The sequence below is a fragment of the Colossoma macropomum genome, unplaced genomic scaffold (assembly GCF_904425465.1).
Source record: "Colossoma macropomum unplaced genomic scaffold, Colossoma_macropomum, whole genome shotgun sequence".
Taxonomy (NCBI): Eukaryota; Metazoa; Chordata; class Actinopteri; order Characiformes; family Serrasalmidae; genus Colossoma; species Colossoma macropomum.
In genome coordinates this window covers 24,476,739-24,504,249 of record NW_023494786.1, presented here as the reverse complement: position 1 = coordinate 24,504,249, position 27,511 = coordinate 24,476,739, and the positions used below count along the sequence as shown (strand labels likewise).

At 39.3% G+C, this 27,511-nt stretch overlaps 1 protein-coding gene across 1 annotated transcript in view; it reads left to right on the top strand.

Moving 5' to 3' along the window:
• nlk2 (nemo-like kinase, type 2) overlaps positions 1-27,511 on the top strand; it is a 100,216-nt gene that overhangs the window by 24,874 nt on the left and 47,831 nt on the right. Inside the window, exons 2-3 of the mRNA XM_036564650.1 lie at positions 18,786-18,915; positions 20,999-21,054. Coding sequence (XP_036420543.1) covers positions 18,786-18,915; positions 20,999-21,054 — 186 coding nt within the window. The remainder of the gene's footprint in view (positions 1-18,785; positions 18,916-20,998; positions 21,055-27,511) is intronic.

Here is a 27,511-nt window from a genome sequence, read left to right as displayed (position 1 = left end):
CACAACTGATATTTTTCCAAATCATTCAGCCCTATCTTGAAGTCTGAATTCTGCCCATAACTTTCTCATATTTGTACAAAGAAGCAAACGTCAGACAAGTAACTTGATTAGCCAGTATCTTGGGGCAGTGGGGAAGCATTTATGGCATTTGTTTGGTTTTGTGTACCAATAACAGTTAAAATTTAGTAGCTGTTTGTGCAACTAGGCTTTTAAGATGTTATGTGATTAAAATACCTCTTTTTTGATTAGCTTTTCTGTACGGCACCTCATTCATAAAGAGTCCAGGCTGAAACACACCTTATAACTTGAGTGAGAAGGGGCGGAGCTAAACTGTTGTAGGCTGAATAGGTGGATATGTGTATCACGAAAACAATGAATTCAAAACGGGCGGTTTTTGTTGCTTAGTTTCCATATATGGACTCCGGCGTTACCATATGTTTTGAAGCATTGACAGTGTTTACATACTAGACTACATCAAACATTTTAACTTCAAAAGAGTGAGGAAAGATTGGTATGCCATGATATGGGCCCTTTAATGTCCCGCTTGTATCTACATTAGTTTGTTTTGATCTGTTTTGCAGGGATGTTTGAAGGTGTACCATTGTGAAAAGTCTAAAGCAAACAGTGGGCCAATTTCTAAGGCACAGAAAATGCCTAGACCTGGTCCAGAAATGGATTGTCCCTACTGACAGTGTCATTTACTTCAAAACAAGTCTAAGAAAACAAGCTGGATCACTTTATAGCTGTACAGCACCGTCACGTTCGTTAGGCTATGTGGTGCGAAACTAAGCCATTGTACACTGTTCTATAGAGTTGTGCAGGGAAGTGGAAGGTGAATGGAATAAGCCACAAATGAAACTGCACACTACAAACTCTAAGGGGACTTGGAGAGAAAGCCCGGTATGTAGTTCTTTGTATGCGGTGTCCTCGGAGAGCCACTTTATCCATGCTGTATCTGTGTGCGCCACACTGCCGCTCATTCTTTGAAGGGAGATGAAATAAAATGTTTGATTTTGGTTGGAAGGAGCAAAATAAATAACACTGACTATGGATTTGGGAACCACTTTCATGTCTACTCCGCTGTTAATAGCCCCCCTCTTTTCTTTTCCCTTAAATTTTGAAGTCGCAGCAAGCCCTCCCATTGTCTGCCTGTGTTTTTCAGTTGGTGAGCCAGGAGGAACACAAAGGAGTCGTGCTATAATCCATTATCTGCCATCTTCCCCTTGGGCCTCCGTTGTCTTCCTGTGATCGATCCTGACAGCGCCACTTGTGTGTGATTGTGTGTGTGTGTATGTACATGTGACCGTGTATACATTCTCTCGAGTTTTGTCTGAGAGCATCACGTGTATTCTGTTGTTTTAGTTCCTAATTAAACACTTGGATATGAATGCCTGTATTATTTGAGAATGTCGGTGTACCTGACCAAGTACAGAGCTGTGTGTTGTAGATAAGGGTAAGAGTGCTGGCGTTGAAATGGTATCTGATGACTGTTTGCGCTTCATGACTTTTGCCAGTCAAATTAAGTTCTATTATTAGGGTGCATATTGCTACTTGAGTATGAGATCATTTCCAGTCATAAACCATGGAAATTTAGAAAAGAGTGCATACGTCATCCCAGGAGGCTTTCTGATGACATATCTACTGATGTGCTGTAGTAGCATAAACCATTTATAACCTCAGAAAATGAAATAATCTAAGCTAAATGTGTCTGTATAAGTTTGATTTGGTTTAAAGCTACACTATGTAAGATTTGGGGGGTTTGTAACGTTGGTTGTGTTTGGACCCCTTCCCCAAGCAGATTAGTCTGATTGTGGGCACGTTGAAGGAGTGTTCAAAGAGAACTTGGTCAGAACTTGGTAAGGGATGTGTCTGTAAGTGTTTTATGGATGTAAGTGAATGTTTCCCTTCTTCTAAGTGGTTTATGTTTCCTTTCTTCATGTGAAGTGTAGCTAAGATAATGAGTAAAATCCTGGTATACACCGAAAAAATCCAGCAGCACTGCTGTGTCTGATCCACTCAGACCAGCATAACCCACACTAACACACCACCACCACGTCAGTGTTATTGCAGTGCAGAGAATGATCCACCACCCAAATAGTACCTGCTCTGTGAGGGTCCATGGGGGTCCTGACCACTGAAGAACAGGGTAAAAGGAGGCTAACAAAGTATGCAGAGAAACAGATGGACTACAGTCTGTAATAGAACTATAAAGTGCACTTATATAATAAGTGGAGCTGATAAAATGGACAATGAGTGTAGAAACAAGGAGGTGGTCATAATGTTATGATCGGTATGTATATATATATATATATATATATGTCCTGTCTTATATGTGTATACAGTTTTCCTTCACTCTAATAATAGACCGAAATGAATGAACTAGGTGCTTGTGACTGCTTTACTCACAGCCATATTTGTCTAGAGGATATTTTTGCTGACAGAGTTGGATTCTGATTCATTTGCTCAATGGAAGAGCTCGAGTGTTGAGCGTAATTATGGGTAAGATAAGAAGAGCAAGTCAGTTTATCACCTTCAGTACACACAGTTTGTTGGATTTTTGCCTTATGTGTATGCATCTTGCGTGCAGATGGGTTTTCATCATCATAGGAATTCATTTAAAAGTTAGGTTATAGAACATGGACGCTCTGTTTGATTCATTTTAGTCACAGTACAATGGCAGGAAGACTAAGGCACATGGCATTTTAAAGCAGCGTGGAAGACATTTCCTATTCCTATACAGACTATTATGTCATATTTTAGAGGAAGTTCATTTTCTGAGTCATAGATATATGAACATGTAGTTACCAGTCGGAAGTTTGAATACACTTACTTTTTAAAGTGTTTTTCTCTATTTCAGATTCTTTTTAATTAGCCCTTCTTTATCTTGATGCACCTTTTACACACTCTTGGTGGCGTTCTCTCGCTAGCAGCTTTAAGAAAAGCCATCTGAGATGCCTTTCCAGCAGAACTGAAGAAGACTCACATACGATGAAAACCACTTGTTGGTGGCCCATTTAAATTAAATTATTAAGATATAAACAAAGAGTCATTCTGAGTGGTTTGGTGTTTAATGCGTCATTCTAGACAAGCTTATCGAGTCAGAATTGTTCACAATGGTGGTGATAAGAACTAGACGTCTGAAGTGCTTAATGCCTCTAAAAGCTCCTCACAGAAAGTAATTACATGGAATTGTTATAAATATGCCTGAGTTCAGGGAGGTTTTTCCCTGAACTGTATTTTTAAACACCGTTTGTTTCAAAGAGGTACATGCAGTGTGTTTTAAGGAAGAAATGGTACCCAAAGATTTCAGATTCACCATCAACATTACATATAAAACCTCTTGTAAATCGACTTGTCCTTTTGAATAGTAACTAAAATGGCTTTGTTTGTGCAGTAGACATCACAACACCTGGTTTCTGTCACCACCCCTGTAAAGAAATCTGTCATTTTCTCTACATTTCACATCAAACCACTATGAATGACTTTATTTATATCTCAAAGACTGCATTTTGAAATGTATGAAATTTGTAAAAATTGGTGGAATCCCCTTCTAAGAAAGATTTTTTTTCATTCTTCCAATTTAAATTTAAATTCAGTACATTCAGTACAAATTTGGCATCATTCTTACTATTCATATTTGTCTATGAAAAGCACATATCCTGTTAGGTGTGTCTAAACCTTTGACTGGCACTGTATAGCATGCATTATAAATATCTTCCATTTTCAGACATTTGCTTATTTAAAAAAAATGTTTTTCCTGAAACAAGAGTTTTTATGAAGACCCAAAAATACCCATTGTATAACCAAGCATATAATAGAGCCACAGCCAGACAACAACGCCAGACCCAGATGTATTGTGAAAAGAGAGAAAAAATGGTGGAGTGTAGATAATCACTGATGATAAGCTAATGGGCTATTATCTCTCTCTCCCTCCCCGTCTCGCTCTCTCTCCACCTTCCCCCTCTCTCTCTCACACTAACTCTCTCTCTCGTTATTTGAACAAGTGCCTCTCGTTGCTTTCATATTTACAGCTTTATGATGCTCCTCCATGCCCGAGTGCCGAGTTCCTCCATAATATTACACAGATGGCAAATGAATTAATGTGAGAATTCAGCTCGTTGTCTGGGTGCCACCAGTTGCCCCCTGCAGGCCCTCTGGTCTGCTGAAGCTTGTGGACTAGCATGTTGTAACAGGCTCATAATATACAGACTGAGTGTTGCTGCTAATACTGCTAAAGCTTTCCAGAGTGAAGTAGATGCACGTGAACCATTCCTCACAGACCCACCAAACGCTGCCCTAGGCCCAGCGTAGATTTTCAGGTCACTTTAAATGATAACAGATTGTTGTTTCTGTGATTTCATCTGAGCTCACTGGTAATAAGGCATGTTATGTGTAGATAGGAGAATGCATGTAATACTATGAAGTCTCAGGTATTGCCGAACATAAAGCGTGTTGTAATTTGATGTTAAATATTTCTCTTTGGTAGAAATTTCATCTGAAATCAGGATTCTGAGCTTTTAGACAGTGCTTCGTTTGTAGCAGACGTTTTACATTGTCGCTTGAATTCGCTAAGACGTAATTGTTGTGCTTACAGTCTTATTTTGCTCTTCATTTTTGACACATTTTTGTCATTTCTTGACATGGAAAGAATATAAAAAGTCAGTAGTGTAGACTAAGAGTTTAACAAAGCAGTATAATGTATTGTATTGAATTGTATCACAGTGTATTTCATTGTATCATATCACTGTATTGTGACTAGCATGTTAGCTTGTGGCTAGTGTGTTAGCTTGGGGCTAACATTAGCTTGTTGCTAGGGCATTAGATTGGGACACTGTGAATCTTTTATTTCTAATATTGTACTTCTGTAATAATGACTGCTCTAATAAACTGTAAATGAAAACGTTGACAGAAATATAAGTCACATTTTCAGCCACTCTGTTTTTTGCTGTTTTGAAATACAAATCATATCAAGACACCATGGAATCGTATCAAATCAAATAATGAATTTTGTGAATTTGTCACAACCATAGTGCAGACTCAAACCAGCTGATGCAGAATCAAATGCCATTGTATATTTTAGTGAACTGTGTGATTAAATATGTAATTAAATAATTACATTTGAATATTATGGCAAAACAAATAACTCAGCTTTTCAGTGTTAAATGGCTCATTTGATGTGTAGCAGTGTATCACTTGTTTTTGGTAAGTGAATTCGTATTCAAGTACTCTATATATGATAGTCTGTCTTGATAAAAAATATATATATTTGATATTTTAAAATGGCTCGATGTTTTTGGTTGGTGTTGACAAGTGTTGACAAACTCTGTCTGATCCACTCGTACCAGTGCAACCCACACTAACATGTCAATAACAACTTAGTGTCACTACAGTGCTGAGAATGACCCACCACCCCAATAATACCTGCTCTGTGGTGGTCCTGTGGGGGTCCTGAGCATTAAAGAACAGGGTAAAAAAGGACTAGCAAAGTAGTTTTCACTGTAAATCAATAGAAGAAAGAAAGATGCTTAGCTGTAGTGTGTTTTCTGGGGCATTTCAGTTTATTATTTATGAAGTTTAGGAGTGGGTTAGGCTCTAACCTTTCCTTCTCAGTTCAGCTTTGATGTCTCATTGTCGCCACTCACATCTGTTTAATATTCTGTGACTGTCACCAAATTTATCCTCTTAATCTGATTTAGGGCCAGATTAGATTTGAGAAAGTGAGTCGGAGAGCCAAAATCTTCCCCGGGAAAAAGTGATTTTCTTAAAATCTCTTTGCGGCTGTGTTTTTTTCATTTTCAGTGCACGGTGCTCAAGGCATGTTCAAATCGTTACGTCTCTCTAACACTTTTAATTTTCCAAATAACTAGGTCATCGACCCAAATCTGCAGCCAGCTAGCAAATGATTGGTGGAAGCCAGCAGATCTACTCTAAAACCCCCTATTTAAAGAGCCAGGGATTGTGGGACAGATGCACTAATGTGTGCGCAATCTCCTTTGACTCCTTCATTTCACATCGGTGGACAGATGTGTGCCGTACCTCTACTGACTCCATCACATATCCATTCTACAGATATTATACTCATCTCAGGAATTTCAGTTTCATTTGTATTTTAATGTGTACTTTTACCAAATGAATAACTTAATATATGGAGGAATCAGTGGTTCTGTACAAGTTTCGTAGTTTAGGGCTTTCACTGCTGACTACATGAGTAATCGAGTAATCAACTAGTTGTTTTGATGATTAATAAAGTAATCGAAGGCCAAACAATAAAATGGTCTTAACTGAACAGCAAGCTATGCATAGCCTCAATGATTTCAGAACACTTCATTAGAAAGATAAACTTAAAAACCTTTAAGAACACACTGACCGGCTGCTTCATTAAGTATCCTTGTATCTACACTCATTGTCCATTTTATCAGCTCCACTTACTATATAGGTGCACTTTGTAGTTCTGCAAGTACAGACTGTAGTCCATCTGTTTCTCTGCATACTTTGTTAGCTCCCTTTTGCCCTGCTCTTCAATGCTCAGGAAGACCACAGGACCCTAACAGAGCAGGTATTATTTGGGTTTTGAGTCATTCTCAGCACTGCAGTGACACTGACATGGTTGCATGTTAGTGTGTGTTGCGCTGGCACAAGTGGATCAGACACAGCAGTGCCGCTGGAGTTTTTAAACACTGTATCCACTCACTGTCCACTCTATTAGACACTCCTACCTTGTTGGACCACCTTGTAGATGTAAAATGAGAGACAGTAGCTCATCTGTTTCTGCACAGTTTGTGTTGGTCACCCTCTAGTCCTTCATCAGTGGTCACAGGATGCTGTTTGCTGTATTTATTTGGTTGGTCTACTATTAGCAGTTCAGCAGTGACTGAGGTACGTAAAAACTGCTGGTGTTGCGCTGGTACGAGTGGATCAGACAAAGCAGTGCTGCTGAGGTTTTAATACGTCGTTATCACTGCTGGACTGAAAATAGCTCACCAACCAGAAATATCCATCCATTTTAAAACATCAAATGTATCCAAACTTTATGTCAGCACAGAAAAGTCATATATTAGTAACCCAGCCCTTATGGCAGGCTATGAAGAAGTACAGTCTAAATGAGTTTTAAAAAGAAGTTGTCACTTGTCATGATGTTAGCCGTCGCAATAGGAGCGTTAATGTTAGAGTTGGTGAATTCAGATAAAATCTGATTTGCTGCGATTAGTTCCATGTCTGATCTAACAGGCTCTAGATTTCTGTGTAAAAAGTAGTAGTTTTGATATTAATGGTGCATATTTGTGAATGTGTGAAAATTCAACAGGTCTGGGTTTGTTACAAGAGCAAAAAACACAAAAAATCTTCAAGGCATTGGCCTCAAGCTCTGCATTTTTAGTGGCCAGAATCTGAAACGTGTCTAGGGACCCTGGGCACAGGTGATATCAACTCCTGACCTCAGCTAACATAGAGGAGATCAATAACCAGATAGTATGTTTTATACCACATTTTTCATCCTGGTGTGAATGTGGAAAATGTGTCCCTGAGCCCACGCATCCATAGCTGTCACATGGAAAAGCTGGGTTTAAAGCTTAATCCCAGTTATAGGTCACTTCTGCACTACGGTGTTCACCTTCAGCAGTCAATGAATATTACGTGCTGAAAAGGATATTAAGGTAGTCATGTGGGCAGTTACACAGACCATGAACTGCAGTTGAGAACAACTTAATAAATACTTTAAACCAACTTCTGCAAGAAGCTCCTTAAGAGTCCCTCTTTGGGAGCCCCTGAGTATAAATCCTGTAAGAAGTCTCAGTTTCATTTCTGTTTTACTGATTCTGGTTGTTCAGCTGCGGTGAGGAGGTGAGTCGTCTCACACTGGCTCCTTGTTCGGAGCGCTAGTGAAAGTGTGTCACACGAAACGTGTAGGGACTCCAGATCCTTCGACATGATGCACTGCCTTTTTGATTCATTATGCAGGCATATGCTAATTTGTGCCACGCTAATACAAACACACTCCCCGCCCTGAGGGGACCGGAGGTTTAAACGCAATCAGCATGCATAATGAGCCCAGTGCTGATGGTGGCTTTGGACGGGGCCTTTCGGCCCTGCCTGCACCGTGTGGAGGGGCCAAGGTGAACGGGCCAGGGCCCAGAAGCACTTCGCTAGGAGTTCTGTGACGGGGAGGGTTAGGAGGAGAGGCTTGGCTTTGTGGATTAATTAGAGGAATCAAAGTGAATGGGGACGGGAGGCTGAGTGGCAGTGCCAGAAACAGTGCAGCCACTGTGTTCTCCCAGGCCTCACTATCAAAGAGTCTGATTCTCTTTATGTTCGTCCTCCGTGACAGCAGAGCGACAACACACTAGAAGTCATTAGATTTTCCAGTTCCAACCTCAGGATATTGCGCGAACGTCTCCGCAGCGTGAACCATTTGTTTCCTGGCCTCTGCGTGAATGCTGAATGTCGCCATTTGCGCTTGACAGACCCAAGCCCTTTAAATATTGATGGTGTTAAATTAGAAGAGTAATGTAGAGTCACGCTCTGATTTCACAAACTGTGTCAGGTCAAGTTGTAATGTTATGCCTATTACGAAACTTTCTTGGCCAGATCTGGAGAATTTGCACCTGAGCGTGACCATCTAGACACATTCGTGACTATCATTGGGCAACACTCGTCTGAGGAACAGAGAGATACTATATCCTCATGTGCTTCTCACCATGTATTTCACTGAAACCTCTGTGTGGTTCCTTTTGGTGAGGTTTCTGAGAAATGGGTGCAGAGTGTTTTTGTTCTTTTTGTCACAGAATCATTTTACTGGTTACTGGCATTTTCTAATGCTTGAAGGTGCTGAGTGTTACACAGTGGTGAAAAGTGGAGGCATGGTGGTCCCTCTTCTGAGCAAATATGTTTATTTTCTCTACTAGCTAGGGCAACAGCTGTGATGGCTATTTAAAAGGAACTGCTGCTTCCTACCATTCCTCTGGGGCCACATTGGTTCATAGTGCAGGAACATCAAGTAATTTTGGATTAGGTAATCAGCAGTGAGGGAGAGGGTGAGTGCCATTTTTGGTTTAAATTTGTTTGGCTTATTATTAGCAGTATGTTGAACAGAAATTAGTTGGAGTTTGTATTATAGCACTGCTCCAATGTCTGACAGCATCACAAGAATTTAAATAGCTATTGTCTGCCTGTTTTATGTGGAATCAGTGATTATCAGAAGCACTGAGTTACCTGCTTAGTTACAAAGGTCAAGCCTTGGCTTTAATGTGAAGAATTATCTAAACATGTCATTAAAATTAGACCACCTTTCATTTATTTTAGTACAAGTTATTGATTGTTCAGTGTCAAGAAAAAAGCAGAAAACATATTTAACAGATACACAGAAGCCTCAAGAATTAAATATAATTTCATTTTTTTAGTATTTAATGTGTGGACCTTTTGCTTTTATTCTAGCTTCCATTCTTTCTGGGAGACTTCCTTTCATAATTTTCATAGAAGAAGATGGTTTCATTTTCCATTTACTGCTCTCACGATTCAAGTAATCCCAACCACATGTGACGATGTTGAGGTGGCCAGTCTGTTGTTCCTGGAACACCAGCGTTTTCTTTGTTTGATTTGCAGTTGTTTTTTTTTTTGTTCTCTTTTTTGTGTATTTCCTTTCAGTGGCTTCTTGACAGCTACACCTCCTTTCAGACCCTTAGTGTTGAGTTGTCTTCTCAAAGTGGAAGAATGGACAGAAACATCTGTGGAATTTTTTCAAATCTAAAAGAAGTGTGGAGCTATCACTTCCTTATGCAAGTGACTTTTGCACAGCACTGTATATGTAATTAAATTTCAGTAGGTTCCAACAAGAAGTCAGTAAACCTCCACTGTGCTTCACAAAGGTTAGTGTGCTATAATAAGATATTGAAGGGCAGATATAAAATATTGAGAGCTGTGGTTATAAAGTCATGTGTTGTGTGTCAGAGAGGGAGGAGCAGCACGAATACCTGTAGGGCCTCAAAAATCGCTGTCACATCACCAGCCTCCGCCGGTGGCTAAAAATGGAGCCGTATCAATAAATAACACGGCGAAGTGACCCTTCCTTCCTTCCTTCCTTCCATCTCCTTCGCTGGCTCATAAATTATACTTCTGAAAAATGCATATAATCATGGATACCTTTCCTAAAGAAACAGGCCTCTGCAATATGTTGCTTCTAAAAATAACAGCATTGACGTTTCAGGCTTGCCATTGTCTCTCAGTATCAGTGCACTTTCTTGCATATAATAGACTGTGAAATATTAATAAGGAGGGCAAAATTGATAGTTTTGGATTACAAAACGTCCTGCGCCCATTTTTTGTGCTGTCACGGTTCTGAGAGCTCAAGCCTGAAGCAAAAATGCTTGGTCACAAGAGAAGCTTTTAATCAAGTGACACGGATCAGCAGAAACAGACTGAAGCAGTTCAGGCAGGGACCAGCTGTGCTGCAGCTTTCCTCCGCCTGATTCAGGCCTGTTTTTTTTGGTTTTTTTCTTCTTTGGCACATTGTTGTACTCACCAAGTTGTGTCATTGATTCGCGCAAGACTGGGCAATCTGGCTGCGATACAGATCTACATGGTTTAGCCATGCAGAATCAATAGGCTTTGAGGCACAAAAAAGAGGCTATCTCCTCTGAGCAGCCAGGCTCTGCAAGGCCGAGAGAATGCAGCTTGAGAGTAGTATTCATGAGAAGACGACCTGCTCCACCAGGCTGCACCACAGCATTGGCTTTTGGGGATTTTCTCTCTCTCCTTGCCTTGTTTGCGGATGATCGTGCTACGCTTTGAGCAGCCATGCGCCCTGAGCCTGGCTGAGCACATGAAAAGTTCTCTCTTCTATTCCCCACAGCTAGGTGTGAGTCAGTGTGCGCGCCGAGCCAGTGGCACGAAAACCAAGCCAAGACACCTCCAACACTCCTACTTTCTTTAGTGCCAACTGCAGCCATCGGCAGCTTTCTCTGTCACATCAGAGTAAGAAGTCAGAACCAGGGCCTGGATGGAGCACATGGAGGGAATAATGTGCCTGTGTTGGGCTTGGTGTCCAATTTTGGATACTTTTTGAACTTGTATCAACCAAATTGCTTTGATACTAAGTATCAAGAAACTCAGTCATTCAAGACCCGATTTCGATACCTGAGAGGTCAATGTTATCAGCATCACTGAGTCAATAAACATTACTGTCCCAAAATCTAGACTGGTGATTGGCTGTTTAAATTATGTGTCATTCATTTAGAGAAAATCCAGACCACTTTTTCTAAGTACATTCTAAGTACAAAACAGTAAAAGATACAAAGTGTAAGTATATAATCAGTATTGAAACCACCTCCATGTTTCCACACTTGTTGTCCATCTTATTATCTCCTCTTGCCATATAGGTGCACGTTGTAGTTCTCAATTACAGACTGTAGTCCATCAGTTGCTCTGCATACTTTGTTAACCCCCTTTCACCCTGTTCTTGAATGGTCATGCATGTTGTATTTTTCCCTAGTGCTGGTCCAGATAGTTTCCAATTTTGTAGAAGTTTGTGTATGGGCATAAGCAGATACGTACCTGAAAAATGTCAAATATGAGCATCAGCTCAGAATTCACATTTTTAATGCACCCCTAATAGAACTTCAGAAGTCTTGGATTTCAGAAAACTCTGCGTTTTTGAGAAACTCTGGCTTTCCAAGTGGGAATTGTATTTTACAGCAATTCAAGAGGATTTTTTTCACTTGGAAGTTGGAAACCTCCCAGTTCCCAGGTCATAAATACAGCATTGAAATCGTTGGCATTGACAAAAAGTGACAAAAACGTCTGAAGCATGTTTCACCAGACTGAGGCCAATATTAACAAATAGAGGTATCAAAAAAAGTGCTACTTGGGGATGAAGGTATCAGCATCAGTGTAGGTCTTATATATGCTCTGAACGAAACCCAGTCCTAGTCCTGGCCCTCATCATGTATTACGTGAGTAAGACTAATGATCTGGGATCATTAGACTTTCTGATTTCCTGTCACACAGCCAGTCATGTGATTTGGCAGAATGTGCATTAAGAGATGTTCGTACTTCTATAACGTTTCTGAGCCACTTGACAAACTGTGTACAAGCACAGAAATAATTATCATGTCAGAAATGCCTAGAAAGATGCCTTCACCACTAGTTTCCAGCACTCACTGTGCTTTACAAATGCTTGCCCTTGGTATTCACTTGGATATAAAAGGCAAACACTGCACTAAGAAGTGTGATTCATATGACCTCAGGATTTTAGACTGAGCTGGCCCAGCCTTCACCACCTGAATATTATCCTTCACCGTAGTAGACCAGAATATCGACCTGAGCACCATCGGCCCACTCTGGTTTGCGTATTGACAAGTTTAAAAAGATGTTAATGAGTTCCAGCTTCATGAGGTTCAGTTAATGTTTTTTTTTTTTTTTTTTTAGAGAGGGAAAATATTTGAAGTGGTCAGATAATCTTTCTTCTTTCTGAAAAAGAGTTTTTCATCTTTAATAGGTTGCTGATTAAAAGCTGAGACTGAAAGGGAAGTGAGTGAGGTCTTTCTGTTTTAGAGGTTTTGTTCTCTTATCTTTGGAAAGCATTCCGTCACTGTCATGCTCTCTCTCTCTCTCTCTCTCCTCTCTCTCTCTCTCTCTCTCTGTTGATTTTTATAGTAAAATAAGTACATATCCTCTTCAGAGAGCACACCTCCGCACATTTTAATGCACGATTACGGTTTATCTTCTGCATGTAATATATTAGAGAGAAAAAGTGGCCTGTTTTAAAGTTATACCACATTTTATATTTTATATTTTATTTTTTCCAAAATGTTAAACTTACATATAATTGACCAGGGTTGTTCAAACGTTTGTATACAACTGTATGTGTATAATATAACTTTTTTTGGTCACACTTAATAGGATGGCCCCTATAAATGATCCACAGATACTTGCACTTATAACAAACTTTATGGTGATGCTCAGTTGATCATCAACAACATTATGCTAATGTAGGTGTAGGTGTAGGTTTGGGGTTGAAGTTAAGGTTAGGGTTAGGTTTAAGAATATAGTGGATTGTAATTAAAGACAGATTGACCATCTACACAACATCTACAGTAGATTACAGTAGAATAAAGTGTTTCTTTTTTTCCCAAACAATTTGACAACACCAGTTGTGTGAAGATTTCATGGTGAATAGAAATGGTTCTAAGTTAGCCTACTTGGTAAAGAATCTCAACCATTGATGTACATTAAAGTTTCTATATTTGAAACACAAGGTTTTGTTACGACATGTCCTTAAGTGTGATCAGAGTGCTAAGGGAACACAGCAGGCTGTATCTGGGCTCACGTGTCTGGACTGTCAGTGGGTCTGCCACCTGGGGAGGGGAGCCTGCGGCATTGCTGGTGACACGGCTTTAATGAGTTCAATTACAGGGCATTCACTCCCCCCCTCTCTCTCAACAAGCCCAGGGATACACTGAGGACGTCCCTGCTCCAATCTTCTGAGTTCTCTGTTTGGTTATCAGACTCTGTTTTTTAACCCTTAGAAGTCTAGAATAGCTAGATATGATTTATTGTTACTGCGATAAATGATTAGGGATACATGATGATGGCGACAGATATTCGCTGAAAAATAAATTATCATCAGACAGGTGTTTAGATTTGACCATTATTTCGGTGCCTCTTTACAATGAGAGGACTCTCATAAAGGATTTATGAAAGATGGTTAGTAATAAATTAATTATAAACCATTTATAAACCCTTTATAAAGGGAATTCCTATTATAAAGTAGGTTATAAAACCGAGGTTTCAAACCAGTATTTGATGATGCATTTATTGTACTCCAAAATGTATAGTTGATGCTGGGCTGTTTTGCTGATGTCTATGTATGCAAAAGTCTTTGTTTTTTTGTGACATCACAAAAACAGTGGATTCAAAACAGGCTGTTTTTGCAGCTTAGTTTCCATATATGGACAGTATGGAGTGGAGAGGGAAGCTTTTGCATTTTGAAGCTTTTCTAATAAACATGCTACACCAAACTCTTTTATTAAGAAAGCAAAGTTAGTTTTACCATGAGACGGGCCCTTTAACAAATAATTAATACTGAATTACAGTTTCTAAGGGTTAATACCCCCCCCCCACACTGTCTCTCTCACACCAGCTGCTCTGTCTCTCTCTCCTCCCCCTCTCCTTGTTGTTTAATCCAGCTCATGAATCACATGCCTGCACCAGGCTCAGTGAATGTGTATCTATTTGTGTGTTGGTGCGTGCATGTACGTGTGCCCCAAGCAACGTTCTCTGTTAATTATTTATGGAGTCAATCAATGTTTTCCCAATACGTTCAATCAACAGCTCAGCATGACTTTTTTTTCCCGAGATAATATCTTGGAAGGTCACATTACCTAAAGTCTTCTTTTAGCACATTCCCCTCACCTTTTACTTATCTTGTGCAACATCTAGTTCCCTTTCTCCGCCATGCTGATCCAGTGTCCTGCTGTAAGTCCTCAAAGGCCTTTTTCACTGTCGTCTTTTTACAGCACAGGGCTATGTTTAATGCATGATCCTTCGCCGGACTTGCATTATCCCCACAGTGCCATGCCCTCAGTAGCAGATCATACTTCACTGAGTGGTGGGACTTCCCTTCTCTCCATTTCCAAAAATAAATACGGGCGTGAATACATCAGTGGCCTCCTCAGTTAGCCCGCGAGCTGAGGCGGTGTGGGGGCTCGGGGCAGGACACTCACGCCTCGTGAGCTCATGGATCTGCCACAGTGTGTGAGTTTGTGACTACACATCCGTATGTGGAAAGTGCTCAGTGGAGTGTCATGCAGTCATAGTGCCCGTTTCAGAAGAGCAGCTTGTACATTATATGCCTCATTTTGAAAGCAATAGTGTGAAAAATCAAATTTACCTATGTAGAAGTGTAGTCGATCAGTCAACTGCTATCGTTTAACCACTGTTGGAAGCATACTTATAAAGAACTTGGTGTGCATAAATGGCAAACCATGTCTGTTAAAGCTAGAACGTCAGTTCAGGCTACAAATGTTAAAGCATGATTTAAAGACATGATTTAAAGGGAAAAAACACCCTTATAATAAGGCTAATTTCTGATAGTGCCTCTGTGTGATTCTAGCAGTATATAGTGTTGAGCTAACAGTGATTTACCTTAAAGTTGGCCGTTCTAGATTAAATGTGGACATTTATAAAAGGCATTCCATCTTTTATTTGGAGCTTGTAACACACCTTAACATATATTTTAGCTTCTGTTAGTTTTATAATGACTCCTTCAGTAAAGAAGACATGTAGCTGTCACTGTTTTCCATTTCTGACACCTGACAATGCACAACAATTGGTCAGGCTACTGCTTGTTTTATCTAGGACGTCCTGAAAGCCTACAGGGACATCTTTCTCTCCAAATTGGTCCCGCCCATTCTAAATCAAACTATGATTGGTAGATTGATCTGTCATTTCCTAATTATGCTAGGGGTAAATCTGACAGGCATTTAGGCCTTCAGTTCAGTTCCTAAAGTCCTAACAAGAGGGAGCGCTAACTTGGCTGTGTCTACACTGTTAGAAATAAAGGTTCTGTGCAGGTATGTTTGTTGTTCATTAAGGTACATGCAATGTAAGTATACCCTCAAAGGTACAACAGTAGATTTAAGGTCCAATTGTGTACCATAACTGTGTTTTTCCAGGTGAAAAGTACAGATTTGTACCTTTTCATAACCTAATGATTTAAAACAGAACAATAAAACAAAAAGCCTGGAGCGAGTGACAAGAGGGGTACTGCCCCAGTGACAGTTTCATACCTTTATTTCTGAGAGTGTACCATACACCACAGGGGAAAAAATCCTAATTGGACAATTTTCCATTGGGCAGTTAAGAAATATATCCTTTTTAATTCCAACCAACACTTAACGTTGAAATAAGACAGTCATAATGATTATATTAAATAAAAATGGACAGAAATCAGGCCTTATCAAACCCTAAGGCCTTGACAGTTCCCCACTTGTGTACATCTTTCTCACTCAGCACCACTAGAGCTCTGTCCCATGCAGTGTCACAGGCAGACATGTGACTTGTTGACCAGTCACAGTCTGGTGGAGGTCTCAGAACAAACAGGGTAGTGGTTAGGAGGTCTGTTTAGAATTTGTCTACACAAACTCAAACCACCGTGTAATTATGGCCAGAAAGATTGTTTTGCTTCTGAATGTCATTTTTGCTTGAAGTGTACTGCTGGCTTAATGTGTCTGACACGTAATGGAGACTTTATACTCACAAAATAGCATTGTGCAAACTACATTGATCATCACACACTGGCCTCAAAGTGTGTTTAATTGTTAAGTAAACTCAAGTAGTAGCTTATGTGGTTGACACTGAATGACTAATGAAAATGGAGAAAAGTATGGACTACATCCAGGCCTCAAGAAGGGTACCAGTACTGTTTTTGGCAGCAAACTTTCCTCCATTAGCCCTGTAGGTCCAGTGCACCAAACATGTCTTGGCTGATCAGTAGAGTTTAGGGTTAAGGCCTTTATTCTTGTACGTTTGATTCAGATGTCAATGAAAGTTGCTCTTTTTGGACAGCTGTACCCTTTGCATTCCCATATGAATAAAAAAGAGTAGTTGACAGCTCTAATGTCATACATTTTCCTGATTTGGTTCACTATGGGGCAGCTTTAATGACTAACACGTTAGTGACTTTGCGCAGTCAGTGAAGCTGTTGTTTTTATGGATCGATTCCAGGAAACAGCTTCTTGGACACTTCTCAGCACTGCAGTCTAGTATCTAATGATATCATAAAATATCAGACAGCTGATGCACTTTGTGCAGAGTCACTCTTAGCTCAGAGTCGGGGCTGGGCTGTTGGTTTTTGCGGTCTGTGAGGATGCAGAGTTCCGTCCCTTATCGTGGCTCTCTGCTGGAAGCTTGCATTAGCAGCAGGAAGGAGCCTACGTGTTGTTTGGAGTTCAGGATGTTCCATAACGCCTCAGATGAGGTGCGCTGGGACACAACGCTATGTGCTCCAATTATCAGCCCTCTGAGGATTCGCTGCTGAGTGTTGCAGCCTCCTGATCGTTACGAAAAAAGAGCAGACAGAGTAGCTTCTGTTGGGACTTGTTTTTGAACTCTACAGTCTGGCTCACTGTTTGTTATATCCACTCTTCTGAAGCAGATTGTGTGCTGTGTTTCATGAACACATCCCTGATCAGATGTTAAATGTCTAACAGCTAATCAGGGACAAATACTGAAAGAACTCGAGAGTTATTACTTGGGTTTGCTGCTGTTCAGAATGACTTGTGCAACTACATTGACATTTGACTTGGTGTGTTTGGTAAATTCTCTGTCAACAGCTTTGAGTTCGTACTTCTGAAGTGTTTTGGTGTCAAAGCAATGACAAAAATGTGAAGGATGTTTATTTCTTTCTGGAAAACAAGACCAAACCCACAATAAGTTTTCATCACATTCAAATCATGAAAAAAATCTTCTTTTCTTATGAATACAAGCCTGTTATTGAATGTTTAGAATTTTATAATCAAAGAGAAATTCCTCGGATTTTTAAACGTTTCTGCATAATTGAATTGTTAAGATATAAACAAAGTCATTCAGAGTGGCTTGATGTGAAATACTCCCCTCTAGAGAAACTAACCGACTCAGAGTTGAGAGGAACCAGATGAGTTTAATGGTTATTAAAGCTCCTTCACAGAAAATTTTTACCTGAAATGCTTATGGACACACTGCCTGTTGCCCGAGAAATAGTTTTTTGTCTAAAATGTGTATTGTTTCATCAGTTTGTGGTGGAGAAGTACATGCATTGTTTTTGGATTTGCCACTATTTTATTTATTTATTTTGTTAATAGCTTTTTATTGTTTTTCCGTAGTTGACATACAGTCAACATTATCTGCATACCCATGGCACAAATGGAAAAGGACTGGAGTGAGGGGCTAAAAAAAAGAACATATATATATATATATATATAAGAAAAAATAGACAGTGTATATAAAAGTATTCAACATTAGCAGAATGTCAGTGGTTACAAAGTCTTAACATAGTTAATGGCATCAGTCCACAGACAAATTGTTGCTGCCTTGGCATTGTAGAATCTGCCTGTCGCTTGGTCCAGAATAAGAATGTCCAGAGGATTTGGCCCTATTGGGGTTGTGGCTGGGCTGGACCTACTGTATTGCATTGTAGACATTGTGGCCCTTGGTTCCAGACACCACCTTTATAGAGAAAAATGAGTTGGTAGGTTTCTCATTATAGTGAATCTCTATAGTGAAATTTCTCTGTAGTGAATCAGTTCACATCAAAACACATTGACATGAAATAAATTCCTTTTATAATTAATATGGAATTAAACCATGCTTTTGTTGTCACCAATGACAACTGTGACTTCTAAAGGTTAAGTGAATGCTGATGAAGTCTGTGAGAGTTTAGCTCTGTGTGTGTTTCTTTCCTAATGGTGTCCTGTAATTTTTAAAATGATTTGCGAAAGAATGGAGAAGTCTCGTTTGTGCTGACCTTTTAATCCTACATTGGGGACCTTGTCTTTGTCAGCGACATGAGTGAGGCAGAGCGGTGATAAATCTATTTTTAACATTCGGCTACAGATTGTAGAGCTTTGTCGAGCTCCCCAGACTAAGTGATGGAAGTTAAAGAGAAATCCACATTATAAAATCAGCCTGACCTCCACGGCTGATTTTACAGAAAAAAGTGCTGAAGGCCATCAGAGTGACTTGGGTTTCACCCCTGAGGAACAGAGTCTCTGCTGCGTTCGAGACCTTTGCTCATTGCACCTCTCTTCCTCTCTCAGGTCAGTGACTGACCCCAGGGACGGCAAGCGCGTGGCCCTCAAAAAGATGCCCAACGTCTTCCAGAACCTCGTCTCCTGCAAGAGGGTCTTCCGTGAACTGAAGATGCTCTGCTTCTTCAAGCATGATAATGTAAGTTCGCACATTCCCCTCCACCAGCTCTGATCTGATTGGGAGGTTGATTGAAATTGATGAAAATCAACATCACACTATTTTGCCCAATAAATCTCGTTATCACAGGACCAGATTATCTTTATGTCTCTTTAATTGATTACACTGACGGTACACTATACTGGACGAATACCTTCCAAACTTGACCTACAGTCATATGCAAATGTTTGGGAACCCCTGGTCAGATTACATGTTTGGTTGTTGACTTGCTGATTTTCTAAGTGAAAATAAGTTTCTGCAGAGAACAAACTTCTGCATATATTAATGCACAATCACTGTTTATTTGCTAAATGTAACATATTGGACAAAACATTAAACATACATTGTGGCCTGTGCAAAAGATAAGGCACATTTTACACTTTATGTTTTGTTATTTTCCAGTACGTTAAACTCAGCAAATAAATAGATATCATCTAGATAAATAGATAAACAAAGAGGATATATTAATTTGATTTTCACTTTCACAGCAATGCATTTCCTCTGACTGGGGGCATTCAAATTTTTGCAAATGACTGAAGCTTGTCTGTTTTTCTTTCTCAAAATCACACCAAAGAGAACCTTATACAGTATTATAAGCATTAACCAGACAAACACCAGAATTAAAGTACCATTTGTTGAATCTTTATGAATTTTAATCTGCTCTTTAAAAACAATTTGAAACACTTAGCAAATGACAGACATTAAGTAAGGTGTAACATATCAGTACAAATGGCAGGGTGTCTGGAGGTCCTTAAAAAGTCTTCTAATTTGCCTAAAATTACATTTTACAAATTAGAGATCTTATTAAGTATTAAATTCTTTTTTTTTTGACCTACTGTCACTCTCGTACATAGAATAATTTAGGGTTGCTCATGCAACACAGGGAAGTGCATTAAACTAGCATTACCTACTTTGGAGCTACCATACACAATATGTCGATACGGCTATTAAGGATGGGCTACATGGCAAAAGAATGACATCAAGACATTTTCATCGTACACAATATGCATCACAGTATTTAGTTTTTTTTTCTGAGGTTTGATAAATTGAAACAGACAAAAAGAACCAGCAGTGCCACATTTAAAATACTATTAAACACTTTTTTATGCTTTTTACTACCATGATTTTTATAAAACGTTTTACATACTGCTCTAAATCCAATAAAGCAGGTTTAATTATGCTCTCTTTGTTATAAAACATGTAGTTGGTGTTCTTCAAATACTGATGATATGCTCAGAAAACCATATTGTGACATAATGTGATGTCATTCATCACAATAGCGATAAATATTGTCATATTGCCCGTCCCCTAATGGCTGTGAGCTACAGTCATATGTGAAAGTTTAAACATCCTCAATCAAACTGCTTGTTTTGTTGGTTTTCAAAGTGTAAATAAGTTAACACATCCTCTACAGAGAACTTAAATATGACATTTTTCTGCAAAATTTAGTGCACAATTTCTGTTTATTTGCTTTATTTATTTAGCATATTGGAAAAAAATATATCAAATATAAAATGTTCCATAACTGTGCACAGGCCACATCTTATGTCTTATTTTTTCATTATGTTAAAATCAGCAAATAAACAATAATTGTACACTGAAATGTGTAGAAGTGTGTTCTCTGTGGAGGATCTGTTCTTGTTTTCACTTCAACAAAATGTTTGACTAGAGGCGCCCAAGGTTTTTCATATGACTGTATGTTAAGAGTGTGTTTTACATTTCTATATTGTCACATTGTGGTATTAAAAAAGTCTTAAAAACGTTTTGATTGAACTTGTCTGCGGTTACGCAGCTAAAACTAAAATCCAGTGTTGTTGTGTTATACTAATATCCATATACCAGTATTGACAGTGTGTCGCTTAGCTCCAATACAGCCTTTGTCTGGGCTAACGTTACCTAACCTTTGCTCTCTGTGGGCTGTTAGCTCTCCCCAGGCTGCTGGGGCCTCACAGGCTGATGTCATGTGAAGGCTGGTGTCAGTGCCTGTGCTCATTGCCATCAGTGCTGATCCCCTGTTGCACATTCTCTCTCTTTCTCTGTCTCTCTCTCTCTCTGACTCTTACAGGTCCTGTCAGCTCTGGACATCCTGCAGCCCCCCCACATTGACTATTTCGAGGAAATGTATCCTAAACAGTCACTGTCAGGCAGTGAGAAAAAGAAGTCTCCTATACGGTGTTTAGTAGTGCACTGATGGTGGGTGGTTACATTTATTTCACTGGGTTCTTCTGTGTAGTAGATTTTGTTTGGGGATGATTGTAGAATCGTTAGTGCCTTTTTTTTGATGGCAGCTTGTGTCCTCATTGACCCCCATGCATTGCCAGTCTTTGGGACTTTTGGTGCTCCTCATATCTGCCTGAAGCTGTTTTCCCGTTTCATTCCCAACGTGAGATAATACGTACTTACATTCCCATGGCTGATTGCAATCTACCTTGCCTGTCTTACCAATGTGTACCTGTGTGATATATCTGTTTGTTGAATTTGTTTGTCTGAGCCCAGAGAAAGATTGGAGTCATAGATCTTGTGCTGAGAACCACAGTGATCGTCCCTGTGGAAGGAAAAGAATGGAACAAAATGCCCTGTAGATTGTGAAGCCAAGTAAGGCTGTACAAATAGTGTTATGGCGTCATTTGTAGAGACGGCTTGATCCGATACTCAGTATCAGTAACAGGACGAAACCAGCAACGAGTGCTGGTTTGAATATTGGAGAAAAAAGTGTATGAATTATGTAACAAATCTATCCTGAAAAATTATAGAAGTGCTTGTAGCCTTTTAACAAAAGAACTTTGAGTGTGTGGTCAAGTATTATACTAGAATAACCATACATTTATAAAAAAATAACAAATTTAAAACTTAAATACAACAATGATTTCAATTTGTGAGCTACTGTGTATGCCATGAAACCACTGTCCTCTGCCACAGTGAATGGTTTGCCAGATATGACAAAGAATTCCATTGTTTTAGTTATACATTGCATTTTAGCACTGTCATAATTTTTATTTATTTATTTATTTATTTTCATTTCAAAAACTGTGGCTACAGACGCTGGCAGGAACTTCCTGCTTCTGTCATTTTGCTGTGTCAAGCAAATCTTGCTGGATGTTGTGGTTTTAAGTGGTATCAAACCCATTAAGGAGAAATTCTTAAGTATTGTGTCCGCAGCATGAGCAGTGACAAAGAATCGCTTGCATAATGTCTCTCATAGAAACCGTAAAAAGGTTCTATACTGCCGATATATTTATTGTTGATCTGCTGCTGCTCAAATGACACTGACGGGTGCAGAAAAGAGCAGAAAACAAATTGTTTTTAATCATTATTTGTTATTTTCATTAAAATGATTTGTAAGGTCTTAGATTTTGACACTTCAGTGTAGGCCTGTTTATTCTTTTTTTCTTTCTCTCTCTCTATTTTCTCTTTTGGCCAAGACACAAAAGTGCCTTTTTTTTACAATTTTTGGCCAAAAATATGACCAAAGTGTCAGTGCATCCCTTATTATCATTTTGCATGCTTTTGTGCTGCATGTGCTTCATTTCAGAAACAGGAACTTTTAAAGCTTAGCAGTTTTTAATTAAAATAAAAATATCATATCGATATCAGTGTTGGCCAATAAGGCTACGTTCACACTGTGCGTAAAAGTGGCCCAAATCTTTTTCTTCATATGTGACACAGATTTGCTTTTTGTGTGCTAGTATGAGCAGCAAAAACATTGAATCTGATGTCTTTAGGTCCAGTTTGAGCCACTTTCATATGTGGTACTGAAATCCAATACATATCCAGTACATGGCAGTATGACATCAGTCTGAACAGTCAGGTTGGTATTCATGACTTTTACGCCAGTGCAGCTCAGGCTTAATCATATCTTTGTGTGTGCAGACCCTTTACAGCAACATCACCTGAACATGGTAATGCTTCATGTCTTTGGTTTTGAAGGAGTGAGTCTAGTGCAGGCAGTTTAAACAGGTAAACACAGTGCTTTCTAACAAGAGAAATCCAACTAACAGCTATTCAAACTCACATTCACCTCAAGGACGTTTAGAAAAATAGAGAGAAGCAAAAGAGTTAATGGAGCTTTATGTGGCTCAAGTCTCTTTATCCGGGAAATATCGCCAGTTTGGCTCTGACTTTGCTATCATTCTTTTTCACAGCTTGTGAATGAAAGAAAATGAGCTTCCTGTCTCTGTTTGGTCGGCTTCCACAAAAAAACAAGCCCAGAAATTCAACACTTTGTTCATTATGTATATTTTAGTGTCTACTGTTTGTTCTCCGATTTTAAAGCAGCAGTTTGCACACATTAAAGTTTGATGTGAAAGGAGTGTAGTAATGTTAATGAAAAGTAAAGGACAGTAGAGTTTGTTGAACAGTAGAGTACACTGGATGTATTGTTGTTCTTCTGCACATGCGGGTCAGTTCAGGAGCGTGATCTGTTCAAAATGATGCCAGATTCAGGCCGAATTAAAAAGATAATATGAACGACCAAACAACAAATTTGGTTTTGGGCAGTAAATCAGATGTGGGGTGCATTTACTTGCAGTCTAAAGGTAGCAAAAGTTTCATTATTTCTGTCGATATTGGAAAAGACGCGTGGCCATTTCTTTTTTTTTTTTGGACTATATCACACATATGCTACTGTTTTAGGTTTTTATCATGCTGCACTTATTGCTGGATAAAGATGTGGTCAGTGTAATGAAACAGCCTGCCTTGTGCTGCCTTTGTAGCTCCAGATGATCCACTGGACTTACCAGAGCTGGTATGCATGCTGGCCTCCTAAATAGCCCCCGGCACAGCTGAGTGACGAGGGTTGTTAATGGTGAACTTTGCGACTGTAGATTAGGCTCCTAGTGTCCTTCAGGATGTGAAAACGAACATTGTGCTGATTCAGGACTTAGATGGCTGCAGCTGAGGCAGGGTTTAGACTGATACGGAGCAAAGCCCAAGATAGGCCGTCCGCTCCATCTGCCACTCTTCATGCTGGTGGTCGTTATCTCAGTACTTATCAGCCTCCAGATCAAGCCTCTATCCAGGAGAGATAGTAGAACCGGTCTAGCTGGCTTTCTTCTTCTCGCTCCAGCATGTAACGGCCGAATGGGGAGTCATCGCACATATTTATCTAGTTTTTTTTCTGGAGTTTTTTTCCTCCGTCACTCTCAACTCGTTAATGGTTCCGGCTCGGTGGGGCATGGGGGATGATGTTTCCGGAAGGAATGGAGAACATGCTGATATCTCAGTTTCTTTTTTTGTTCTCTGACATTTCCTTAACAGCCCAGCGTTGTACTATAGCCATCCCAGGCCTTTTAATCTGGCATATAATTTAATCATAGGAATTACACACTTCCCAGCGTGCTGCTGTGTCCTGGTCACCCGACACACTCTTTAAGCCTCTTAGCTAATAAATATTTTTAAAGATCTTTCAAATACCGAGTGGGCTTTCTTTGATTCCAGGCTTGGCAGTCTTTGGCTTGAATTAGCAGGACTTGTAGCTGTGCAAAATGAAGAACAAAAAGCACTTGTGTTAATTAGCCTAGGGCGTTTTTCTGTGCTTTATATTTTTAGCAGGAGCTCATGCAGTGTGACCAGTGCCTGTGGCCTGGATCAGGCTGCGCTCCTCTGCTTTTGAATAAGTATTTTAAAAAAGCTCCAGCAGTGATACTAGCCACTGTATAGATTTGGAGTAGTTTGTAAGTAAGCAGCAGGAAGTAGCATGTTTTTGTACAACTGTTATTGATCCAAAGTGCTGCTCCTTAACATAAAAACAGGTATAGAACAGGTTATTAAAAAAAAGACAAATGGATGGTCACAACCCACAACAACCATGCATCATTTGACTGACCAAGTCATCAGTTTTCGATTGCTAATACATAAAAAAATTGTAGACTGTTCCATAGCCTTGGAGCAGTTCCTGCAAATGTGACCATGCATTTGAACTTAAGCCTAGAATGGGAAACAGTCAGAAACTGCTGTCACGATGACCTCATGGATCTGGGAGCAGAGTGCGAACAAAGCAAATCTGAAATATATCTTGGACCCAACCTACTAAGAGCTTTAAAAAGAAATAAAAATATTTTGTTAACCATTAACCAGTGAACACTGTAAAAAATGGCTCGTCAGTTCAACCTAAAAAGATACTTCATGTGGTAACAAGTAAGCTAACTAGTTTTATTCTAACTATTATTATGACTTAAATAAATATTTTAAATAAACAGTTCTTTCAATCAAAGTAAAACTAGTTCATGTTTGTTACTACATGAAGTAATTTTTTAGGTTGAACTGAGAAGCCATTTTTTACAGTGTAATGCAGCTAGGATTGGAGTAAGATGCTCTCTCTGATTCACACCACTAGGTACTCGAGTAGCAGCATTTTGCACCAGCTGTAGACGTGACAAGGATAATTGGCTCACTTCAATATACAACAAATTACGATAGTCTAACTGTGATTAAATAAAAGCATTTATCACTTTTTCCAAATCACCAAAAGAAAGAAATGTTTTAATTTTAAGAATTGTCTTAAGATACCTCTAACTGCTGCTGATACCTGTTTAGCAAATTTGAGTCAAATATCTCTCCCAGATTATGTATATGAGATTTGGCCAAAGGTAAAAGATCACCCAAATTCTACATTAAAATGCTGGTCAATTAGGGGGACCCAAATAAAGTAAACTTCGTCTTACTTTCATTAAGCTGCAGGAAATTATCAGCCATCCAAATTTTAATATCCATGCGACAGTCATTCAGCCTTTTCAAAGAGAGACACTCATCAGGCCCTAGAGGGATATGCAACTGTGCATCAGCATAACAATGAAATGAAATGTCATGCTACCTAACTTATACAAAGAGAACCAAATAGGGCCCAAAATAGACCCTTGGGGAACCCCAAGTTTGGCTACAACAGATGAGGAAAAATAGTCACTAACGTTGACTAAAAGTGATCTATTCCTGAGATATGCGGTAAACCATTTCAGTACTGTTTCCTTAAGACCCGCACAATTTTTGTGCATGAGCTGACTTTGACAGAGCTGTTGGCATGTCCAGCATTCTGTAGAGCGTTTGATGTTTGTACGACTAAGGGCTTCTTAGAATGCCACTAAACCTTTCCTATAGAGTAGGACTTTGGCCTGAAAATTTTATGACCTATAACATTTTTTTTACCCAATTTTCCACAAATTAGTCATGACCAGTGCTACCCACTAGCTGGGTCTCCCCTGTTACATGGTACTACCAAGCTGGGAGGGTGAAGGCTAGCCTATGCTCACACAACGTTACGGATTATGGATGGCTGTGGCATCACCAGGGTTCAAACCTATGATCTCCCAAGAATAAATCCTACGCTTATGCTTAAAATTTAAACAGACTCTAGTAGTTCTCCTTAAACAGTGCTTTACTGACTGATGTTATTGACAGTTCATTGATTGTTATTTCTCAACTGTCAGATTTCATCAGTATTCAAATATGAATCAGAAACCATAGTCCATATTTGTTCCATGCTGTGATGCATTTCCCATTGAAACATGGAATCAGAGAGGGTCTCTGAGCCAGCTGAGTGTTTTTTTTTTCAATGACAGGTGGGGGTAGAGGGAAGAAGAGGTGAAACATGAAGTAATTAGTTAATATTATTTGTTCCGGCCACTGGTGCATGATGATGTTGCCAGAATGAGCAGATTGAGATATTTTAGATGTGGGCAAAAGTCGTGACATTTTGATTGAAGATTATTAAGAACAAGAATTTTCTTGTCTTTCAATTGATGATTTTTTTTTAAAAAAGGTATGGTGGATTGTGCTTAAAGAGCCTATATCATGAAAAAACAGATTTTCTGTACTTGAAATATGAGTGTAGTGTCCAGTCCACAGAGTGCATATATGAAAACTAAGCTGAAAAAAACACAGCCCATTTTTGAATTTACTGTTTTTGTGATATCATGAAAATCAGCACAAGTTTTGAGCAGAGTTTCAGCCTGGACTGCTTTTTAAATGAAAGGCAGGGCAGCCAATCAGAACAGATATATTTACATATATAAGTCTTACAGGCACAGTAACAAGACCAGCCTGATTAATTTTAAGGTGTAAAGAGAGGTTAAAATGTCAAGTACAAATGAGATGTAACTATTTTTGGTACCTGAACCTACACAGATGCCATATGTGGACCTCAGTGGGGAAAATAATAGGATATGGACCCTTAAATATGAGCAGAGACATGAACTAACGAGATAAAAGAGGTCTGACTTTAAACTCAAATAAACAGCAGAAACTCAGAAACCCAAGTTCAAGCCTTCCACAAGCCTGACATGCATTAAGAGCAAAAAAGGCCATTCTAAACTCTCCCTCTGTCTCATTCATGCTTCGAATATTTGTTTAAAGGATTTGCTTAACTTCACTTTTTTCAATGACAAAAACATGAGACAAATTACTTTACCAAGAAGCATGCAAATGCAGCTATGGGTTGTGAGTTGGTGTGTCATTCTGTTAAAGGTACAGTAGAATCTGATCTGTAATCTCATATTAGCAGAAGGGATTCCGTTAAAAGGTTTGTGATGCTGTAGATTGAAAATAGTCAAGCCAGTTAGTGTCTACAGACTTGGGGATGAAAAGG